Here is a 10,000-nt window from a genome sequence, read left to right on the forward strand (position 1 = left end):
ATGGGGAACCCCATGGAGTCAACGGTCTTACAGTACTTCTCAACATAAAGAAAATGAATTCTGTGGACTTGAACATTCCCAAAAAGAAATGCCGTATATTCCAAATATGGTTGCGTAAACTCTTCAAGATTTACCTGCTTAAGGAACTTCAAATCAATGAATATTTTGAATATTTTTCCTGAACTCCTGCAAACTTTGTACACTTTTTAATGGTTTGCCCTTTAAAAGTAACATTCAGAAATAATGCAAATACAACTGAGGCTGTTTTGCATTATCTACAAGACAAGACAACAATATCCTTTATTCAAAAACAATCAATATTAAAGCAATAACACATGCTTGTGGGGTCATGTGCTAACTATAATAAAGATACACTACAGGAAACAAAAGCTTAAAACTAACTATGTGACAGACATAGGATATCTACACATAAGGGATAAGAAAAATAAATCAATTGCCATCCAAAATATCATATTGCAAATACACCAAAAGGTAACGGTTGATTGACAAGTTCCTTGTGCAAAATGGTAGAGCATGTTTAAAGTCCAGCAGGACCAAGATGAGAAGTTATGATAAAAACTCTAAACATACTTTTTACCAAAATTATTTTACTGCCATCAACCCCAATGAGACCTTATGCATGGGACACTGTTTCTAGCTGCAGCTCCAAATCACATAATATATTAATAAATTTTGCCATGTAAGAAAAGAACAAACATGTGGGGTGTAAGCAAAAAAAGTCCAAGGCAATAAAGCTTCCTTTCAGCCTTTTCAGGAACAACTATCCACTGTCAACCATACTTGACTCAAAACAGAATTTCCTTGATCCAACAACACATGACAGTCCCCTAAAACCAAAATTACATCATTAATGCTTCCAGAAAACAATAGTAAAAAAACCCTCAATCTATAGATACCTATATACATCTGTACCTACACTTTTGTTCTTCGAAACATTATTTTACCTAACATGGATTTTGATTTTAAACTCAAATTGATTGCAAATCCATAACTTGGTAACTACTTGAACGCAAGGATCGTTGAGTTGTGACTGCTAAAAAGTATAATAACTTAAACCTTCACCAGAAAAGGGAATATAAATGACCTTAAAAGCAGCTATTTAAAATATTTGATACTAGGGTTACGTTCCCAATGAGACAATCACTTTCAAAGTCAAATTCATATCTGATCGAATCATTGATCATTCATGTAGAGGTGCCGATCGTAAGGTGTAACGCAGAAAAAAATAACCTTCACGTTGAACAATATTGCCATTTCCCTGCCACCTGGTACAAGCCAATTCACACATGAACGGAAACTTTAGGAATCCTCCTTTCTGCACATTACAGTAACTTTTTGTACCCGGTGGCAACAAACTTTCCACATTAAAAATTGCGCAGAAAACTCACCTGTTTCGCAGCTCTTTTCCCACGAAATAAAATTTTCCAGGAGCAAATTTTCCGAGGATGCTGGTTGGATTGGACTTTCAAACGACTTACACAACATAGACGTTCTCTAAGAATACATTCCACTTGAAACTGGCGTTAAAACTAGCCTTGATCGCTCTAAAAAGAACGGAAACCAACAAGCTATCGATTCTCAAACGGCAGCCATTTTTCTGTTCTTCTCGGGGGTGCTTTTTTCACGAGAGCCAATGATAGTCCCGGAAACGCGTCACGTGTCCTATCGCGCGACTCATGCGCAGACATTTTTCGCCAGTGAAAACGGGTTGGTGTTAGTGTGTGTCACCTTGCTTTTATTGCTGTTTAAATAAGCGCCGCCCTCGAATAAGTGGCGCGAAAAATAAGCGCCGCGGCGCTTATTCGAGTAAAATACGGTATGTGCTTAGTTACGTAGCCTTTAAATGAAATTGAGGCTGGAGTTGATCTTGTTATGATTATGATACAGACCTCCCTGCGTTTTTTATGTTAACGATGTTGTTCTCATGCTAATTAGTTGGAATTTACATAAGAAAAGCAGTGAGGTTTCTATCAAAACAAGAGGCTACGGGTAGCCTACACTTTGTTCGGAGGATTTTTAGCCGACTTCCCTCTAAGTTCACAGTATTTCACTGGGTTTTTTCGATATTACAATGTCTTGGTAAATATCCAGTTTCAATTCCGTAGTCTGAAGTTCACAGTCGACATTCCTTGACCCAATTGCAATGATAGGATTAAGTGCGATCGTGGATATTTGTTTACATTTAAAACTGTTGTTAACGGCATTGATTCCAATCAAAACCAGAAGACAGATGCTTTGCAAGTCTCTTAAGATGATATTTAAAATATTTAACACTTTTTCTTAACAATACTGGGAGAATTATATAATTACGATATCGGTTACAGAGTCATACAATAAGCGGATATTGGACTGCGTGCAACGAAAACACAAAAAGTCGTTTCCGGTCACGCACACAATTCTTTATTACATGTTTCCCCGTTATTCTGTCACGTAGTCTTCCGTGGTTTAGCGGTCATCGCGATTGCCTCTGAAGTTCGACTCCCACTTGACCTGCCTTCTACGAGACAGAGAGATCTTACGCATGCGCAGCCACAACGCGACCCGAAAAAAAAAAGGCCAAAACGGAGTCGAAAATTATACTTTGTTAAAGTAACAAAGTCAACACCAGCCTCACTTTCATTCATAGGCCAGGTAACTAAGCACACAACTGTAAAATGGTCTATTGTCAGATGCTAGAAGATTCGTTTTCTTTTATGGATCAATGTGCACTAAACTAACGAAGAGCGAGCTGGAATTTTTACATTTGGAAAAAAACAAAAACTCGCTAACAGAAAATAAGTTGCTTTGTCAAATTCTAAGGTCTTGACCCTTTGAATCCCAAGAGTAACTGATATAAATTTTCTCCTCATAAGCTCGATGCATTATTAAGCAAACTGGTAGCGAGAATAAACAAATTTATGACCTAGGGTTATTCGTGTGGATATATCATCAAATTCCCATACCTGGCATGAAAAGTAATGCATGGCAGGCGGTCAGTAACGAGAATTAACTTTCAGATCTTGGGCCGGGAATGAAAGAGTGAATTGCGCTAGAGAAGTCAATCTTACTTCCATACTTTCAAAACATAAATCAGTTTTTCACTAATAAAAAACGATTTAAAACAAAAGGTGGGTAATTACTGTCATACCTCTCTGATGGGTTTCTAATAATCAAGTCACATGGCAGCTGTTTCCTTTCGTAATCAGTTTTTCTCTCTAACATCAGGTTTCTAACGACGTTTTTGCCCAAGTTTTTGCTTATCTCTTGTTTGCCAAATATCAACTATGACCGGGGCTATGAAACGCAGATTTAACAAATTACATAAGCATATAACACCGAAATCAGTTTTTGAGGAGCTTCATTGCGCGCTTAATTATTATTTTATGAATGTCATATACTTTCCAAGCACCCGCAACGAAAAGTGAAAACCAAAACATCTCAGCTATCATCGTAAAAACAGTAAAAAGTATTCAATTGATGCTGCCTCGGCAAAGCATTGCTCAGAAGTTAAAATTATACGCAGTGTAACACTATAAGTGAATGTTCCAGTCTTAGTTGCCTGCTCAGGTTGAAATCCTGACAATTTCCAATGTGAAAAACGACTGTTAACTTGAATGTATCGGCTGTACTGAGGCACATTTTCTGGTTATACCCATCTATTAGCACAAACCGACGGTGACATGCTTTCTCGCAAACAACAGAATCGTGTCGCATTTTGGATCAACCACAGTGACTAGCGGACATTGGTTGTCTTGATCTTGTTGCAATTTAAATTTCGAGTTATCAATGTTTCACCGACGTTTAGATATTTTAACCTTCCTTATTTAACTTGTATTATTTCCTTGCGCACGTCATGACACAAAATACGCATTGATTTAAATAACCAACAAAAGCAGGACTTGTTTTGGATAAATGTTCATAATCCTGACAGTTCGTGAAACAAGTGAATGGCCTCCAACCGACATCGTTAATTTCGGGGGGCGCCAATATTTTCATTTCCCCTCTTCCTTGAAAATAACTTTTATCAGTGTTTTTTCGGTTTTAATTGCTTTCGGTTCTTGCCTTTTCATCCTGTTAAGACTTTATCCCACACGTCAAATGGGGTAAATAATTCATCGACAGCTTTTAGGCATGTTGTCTCGCTTAAAGACATCTTGATTTGGAGTTTGCTGAGGGGAATTGTATACCGGTAGAGAAAAAGCTTGTGTGGATATCAGAGCCCGCCAGACCAAGATTATCATGCAATTGCAATTAATCAAAGGCGAAACGATGACAACAAAACTAAGTTAGATAATTGAAAGGACGAATATTTCATCAAAAACTTGGAAATGAAGACAGGCAAGTGGTTTGTAGATGACAGCTTAAGAGCGCACTAAGCCAGCATAGCTAAACTGGGTCTGAAAACGGCAAAACAACCAAAATTTCTAATTAACGGCATGAAAGACTGTGTGAGAGGCAAACGGAGAGGATAAGTGAGTCAACTATGACTTCAAAGAATTGCTTGTCGATAATTCGCCCACAAAGAAGACCATTTAATGAACGAATAAGGATAAACGTCAGTGGAACCATGTTTGAAACCTTAGAAGAAACGCTATCGAGGTTTCCTGATACGCTACTAGGCTGTCCGACTAAGCGGATAAAATATTTCGACAAAAAACAAGACGAGTACTTCTTCAATCGTAACAGACTGGCCTTCGATGCAATACTCTTTTATTACCAGTCGTATGGTAGACTGGTGAGACCTGATGTTGTACCAGAAAATGTTTTTTTCGAAGAGGTGCGCTTTTTTCAGATTCACAGCAACCTCATCTCGACGCGCGAAAAGATTGAGCGTGCCCTCTCAGGGAACGACGAAGAACTACCCAATAATTTTATCCAGCGTAATATTTGGTTGCTTTTTTCTCACCCAGAGTCATCATATGCCGCAAAAGTGTTGGCCGTTTTATCCGTGATTATCATTCTTTTATCAGTTGCCATACCTTGCCTTGAATCATCGGAACAAGATAACATTGTCAGCGACGCTTCAGGGATTTTATTATCTCTTGAGATGGGTTGCTACATATGGTTCACCGTAGAGTTAGTTGTCAGATTTTGCAGTTCACCGAGTAAACTTCGATTTTTTCGCTCCACCCTCAATGTCGTGGATATCATCAGTGTTTTACCATACTACATACTTCTTACAATGCAAGGTGCCAGAGCCCCACTGTCTGCTCTTCGAGCGGCAAGAACGCTACGTGTACTGAGGATATTTAAACTCTCTCGTTATTCAAGTGGTATGCGTGCTTTGCTTTTCACTTTCTCGACAAGTATGAAAGAACTGGGAATGTTTATGATCTTTATCTCTGTAAGTATGGTGCTCTCTGCGAGCGCTGCATTTTACGCGGAGAGTTTTTATCAAGAGACAAACGCATTCACTAGCATACCCGATGCGCTGTGGTGGGCTGTTAATACAATTACCACTGTAGGATACGGAGATCAGTATCCACTTACAGTCTTGGGTAAAGTGGTTGGATGTTTCTCAACTGTATTCGGTGTCTTAGTGATCACACTTCCTGTTTTCCTTTTTGTCACGAATTTTAAAAAAGTGATGAATGTCAGCATGACGATTGTTAGCGCAGAAAAAGAGAGGAAAAAATCATAGAAATCGATTTCTATTTTCGGCAATCTTACAAAGTTTGTAGACCATTATCCTGTTGGGATTCTGAATTCAATCAGTAGCCCACGGACTCCTGACAAAATCTAATATGTACGCATTTAATTCACAGTAATATCACGTGGTTCTTTTACTTTTCTACACGAGGGGCTGGTGCCCTAAGAATGGATTTTGAGGGTGAAATGCTATTAAGTGTATACGTGTTTGGATAAAAGCTAATGAGCAGTGCTTTCCCTTGTTGCTACTTATATTGTGATAGAGTACTTTTGAGATCGTGGTTACAATCTTGAAGTATCAAGTGAAGCTATGATCTTCGCAGTTATGAACGCAATTTATACAATTGCGTAGAGAAGCCTGAAAATTTCAGGACTTCAACGGGGTTTGAACCCGTGACCTCGCGATTCCGGTGCGACGCTTTAACCAACTGAGCTATGAAGCCACTGACGTTGGGAGCTGGTCATTTGTGGGTTCATACTGTGAAGATCATAGCTTCACTTGATTTCATATCCGCAGTTCATATATGATTCATTTCATATACCATTTCATCATTGATTCATTCCTCACGGGACCATCAGAACCCACAAATGACCAGCTCCCAACGTCAGTGGCTTCATAGCTCAGTTGGTTAGAGCGTCGCACCGGAATCGCGAGGTCACGGGTTCAAACCCCGTTGAAGTTCTGAATTTTTCAGGCTTCTCTACGCAATTGAATAAATTGCGTTCATAACTGCGAAGATCATAGCTTCACTTGATTTCATATCCGCAGTTTATATATGATTCATTTCATATACCATTTCATCATTAATCTTGAAGTATCATCCTTCAAACTAGAGATATTGGAAATTACTTTGGTGTGCACCTTTTATCTTGTTAAAGGTTTTTCGATCTAGCTTGCGCATGATCGATGAGATAATATTTTACAACCCGAATTCCATATAACAAAGAAAGACACACTCTCGTTCCTAGAGTCGTCGTTCCCTTGACCAGCGGTCGGGCACCCAAGTGTGGTAAGTACGCCACGTATGGGGACACATTATGTACCGATAGTCGCCCGTCACTCTCTATACCATGCCCTTATCAATTCTCCCCAGCATTGATCCACAGTCCTCAGTACTGATCAACCGTCCTTAGCAATGATCAATTATCCCTAGCAATGATCGAATGTAAAGCGTGTTGTTTTAATGCTAACGAGTACACGAGAAAAGCAGTGAGGTTTGTATCAAAGCAAGGTGAACTCCAGCCTCGCTTTTATTCAAAGGCCTGGTAAATGAGCGCAGAACTGTAAAATGGTCTATTCCCACGTTGGTCGTAGATTTTTTTTCTTGTGTGTGCCTATTTCCATACCAATTAACAAATGCTTGCATAGCTCTTAGGATTGCTAGCACTACAGTTACCTTTTTCTGAGAGTTCTACATTCACCCGGACGATGAAATCCATTCAAGACATGTATTAAAATTCCTGCGTTAAAACCATTTTCCAGAAGTAACAATGTCAATGAGCTCTACCTTTTATTAAATACCAGCGGATTGTCGAAGCACAGGTATCCCAAGCTAACAATGTAATTTGATCATCACGATCAGTTAAAATTATAAGCGTTTGTATAGGAATTTGAAAACGTGTTTAGGAGTCGAAAATAAGGAACATGAATCGAACAAAAATGCCTTACCTTGTCTTCTCGATACCTTATCAGTGTTTTTGTTGCGTACTTTGGCCATTTCTGGGCTATTCCAGTTGGTTGTAGGTTCGCTGTTTTCTCTCTATATATTTCAGGGTCAACTCCGATGAAGCAGTCGGAAACACAAGCTGCTGTAAAATTCTTCCAAAAACTCAAATCGACCCGAAATTCCTCTGAGACCAAGGATGATAGTGCTGCTACATATTTCAATCCTTATATCAGACAAACTTTCACGGAAAGGAATTGAAAAGCGGCGAAGTGGGCTGATTTTGCCCGTTGCAACTTTCTTGGTTCGGAAACCGTTGAAAAACACCTTACCGACCGGGCCCAACGTTCAAATTTGTTACACACAGGGTGCGCGACGAGGCTTTATGCTCAGTGACAGTTATAAAGTGAGGCCCTTCTCAGGAAAGTACTGAGGACGAAGCTCGGGGAAATGCTAATGCATAATAAAGATGTTTCGCAAACAAAACATAAACATTCAGTCTGTTTTACAGTGTACCTGTCACTGACATCGTTGCCCAGCCGGCGGGGCCCGGTTGTTCGAAAGCCGATTAACGCTAATCCCAGATTAGAAAAATTACCAAGGAGTTTGTTTCTCTACTCCCAAATATTGTACAACGCTGATATTTGGCAAAATTTTACATTAGAGGAAGTCAATCTTGAAAACCAAAAATATGCAAAAGAAACTTGCACTGAAAAGTTGAAAAAAATAAACCAAAGTTTACGCTAATCCTGGATTAAGTTAATCGGCTTCCGAACAACCGGGCCCGGTCGGTGTATAACAAATTTGAACCTTGGGCCCGGTCGGTAAGGTGTTTTCCAAAGGCCGAGCACAGAACTTCGTGGTATAGCATTGCCGACAGTCCTCGACGGAAAGGAGCCGTTAGATTAGCGAGCCGCGACATTCCCGCACCGCGGCTGTTTTTGTCAGGTAGAGAAAGGCATTAGTTAGAGAAGGATTTTAACGTGCACTGGGCTAAATCTGGAGGCGACCTGAGCGTTCGTGAATTTACGGCTGATTTCCTTCGATGGATATGCGAAACCGCCGCCAGCAAGTAACCAACCTTGGGGAATGATATATATAAGAGAGAAACGGTAATAATATAATAATAATGTATGATACTTATGATAGCGCTCAAAACTACTAAAGTACTCAAGAGCGCTTTTCAATGCAAACTAAAAATAATGTTAAATTTAACTACAGTTCATTATATTGCAAAAACAAAAAAAATAGTTTATGATGTCAATAAAATAGCTCATAAAATAGTTCAAGTCAATGAAAAGCTTTTTTAAAAAGAAATGTCTCTAGCCTATTTTTAAATACTTGAATACTTGGGCTCAGTCTAATTTCGAGTGGAAGAGAGTTCCATATGGTTGGGGCAGCATGGAAGAATGCCCTGTCACCTAGCGTCTTAGACTTCGTCCTGGGTATGGCCAACAAATGCTTCTCATCTGCAGATCTGAGGGAATGTATTTCCTTACGGTTTTTCACTTAACAGTTCACAAGTATAGTTCGGCGCCAAACCATGTCGAGGCTTGAATTTTAAATTCAATTCTGTGTCTGATGGGAAGCCAGTGAAGCAGCGCGAGGACTGGTGTAATATCTGAATATCGAGGAACAAGACACGTGAACTAGAACTAAAACTAATACTTAAACTAGAACTAAAACTAGAACTAAAACTCCCTAAAATCGCGCTGAAACGACCAGAAATAGTAAGAACATACCATAAATAAGATAAGGAGGCAAGGTGAGAAATTCTGGTATGTTTTTATTTCAATTTTAATGCTCTAAATAACGATCGCTAAATTCCCGATACTGAAACCCTTATAAAATTTATGTAACGCAATAACGATACTCCTTGAGCTTGGAGTACATATGGTCGAAGAGAGCGCTGTCAGGTTGTGTAAACAGGGGCACCCAACGAATCTGTTCCTCACATTATCTGTTCCCCAGAGGAATCTTGCTGGCTGGCAAAGATACAGGTGTTTCGATGAGCTGGCTGGGAAATTTTGTTATTGATAGAGGTTTTGCCTGGGAATTACTGACTTTTTCTAGCATTTCAATCCGAGCTGGCTGTAGAAACTCTGAAGGCTGAGGACGACTAAAAAAAAAAAAAAAAAAAGGAACCCCTTCCCTCTCCCAAACATACGACGGCTGGTCAGAGTGATTGCGTTTGCGGAAAAAAAACCTGTTTTGTCCCGGTTTTGTCGCTTTTGTTCGGTCGTTTTGGATCGATGGATTTGAAAGCGCGCGGAATTCCTGGCTGGGAAATAAATTTGATCAGCTGGCTGAGAAACCAACCAATTTTATCTAGCTGGCTGGGAAATTTCTTGTGTGTCTTGCTGGGAAAAAGGAACAGATAATGTTTTCCCAGCAACACTGAAAAACACCTGAAGATGCCTTAATAACATTTATTTTCATTAACTGGGGTATAATAATACATTTTACAACAAATTGGTCGTTGGGTGCCTCTGTGTAAAATCGGTAGCAAAGAAGCAACGAACGAAACGAAAGCTGATCCATGAATTTGAATATAAACTTAGAATGATCTGAATACTGATAATCATCTGGGCCCGGTTGTTCAAAAGCCGATTAACGTTAATCCCAGATTAAAAATTAACCAAGGAGTTTATTTGTCTACTCCCAGATGTTGTTCATCGCTGATATTC

General features: G+C 39.4%; 2 protein-coding genes and 1 long non-coding RNA gene across 3 annotated transcripts in view; 1 reads left to right on the top strand and 2 right to left on the bottom strand.

Moving 5' to 3' along the window:
* Nucleotides 1–191: 191 nt before the first annotated feature.
* LOC137982872 (uncharacterized) lies at nt 192–1,614 on the bottom strand. Its single transcript, XR_011118846.1, has 2 exons — nt 1,410–1,614; nt 192–848 (listed from the first exon to the last, which is right to left on the bottom strand). It is a non-coding gene; the product is annotated as an uncharacterized lncRNA (long non-coding RNA).
* A 183-nt stretch (nt 1,615–1,797) lies between these two features.
* LOC137982579 (potassium voltage-gated channel protein Shaker-like) lies at nt 1,798–5,881 on the top strand. Its single transcript, XM_068829695.1, has one exon. The coding sequence runs from the start codon at nt 4,484–4,486 to the stop codon at nt 5,639–5,641; it is 1,158 nt and encodes a 385-aa protein (XP_068685796.1). The 5' UTR covers nt 1,798–4,483; the 3' UTR covers nt 5,642–5,881.
* A 3,678-nt stretch (nt 5,882–9,559) lies between these two features.
* The window catches only part of LOC137983302 (uncharacterized), a 3,468-nt gene continuing 3,027 nt past the window's right edge, over nt 9,560–10,000 (bottom strand). Inside the window, exon 2 of the mRNA XM_068830509.1 lies at nt 9,560–10,000. This exon is cut by the window's right edge and continues 2,320 nt beyond it. The gene's annotated coding sequence lies outside the window, so the exon portion shown is untranslated.

The sequence above is a fragment of the Montipora foliosa genome, chromosome 13, assembly GCF_036669935.1.
Source record: "Montipora foliosa isolate CH-2021 chromosome 13, ASM3666993v2, whole genome shotgun sequence".
Classification (NCBI taxonomy): Eukaryota; Metazoa; Cnidaria; class Anthozoa; order Scleractinia; family Acroporidae; genus Montipora; species Montipora foliosa.

Excerpts from the sequence above, each read along its gene's own strand:
- LOC137982579 (XM_068829695.1), top strand. The coding sequence starts at position 4,484 with ATGACTTCAAAGAATTGCTTGTCGATAATTCGCCCACAAAGAAGACCA.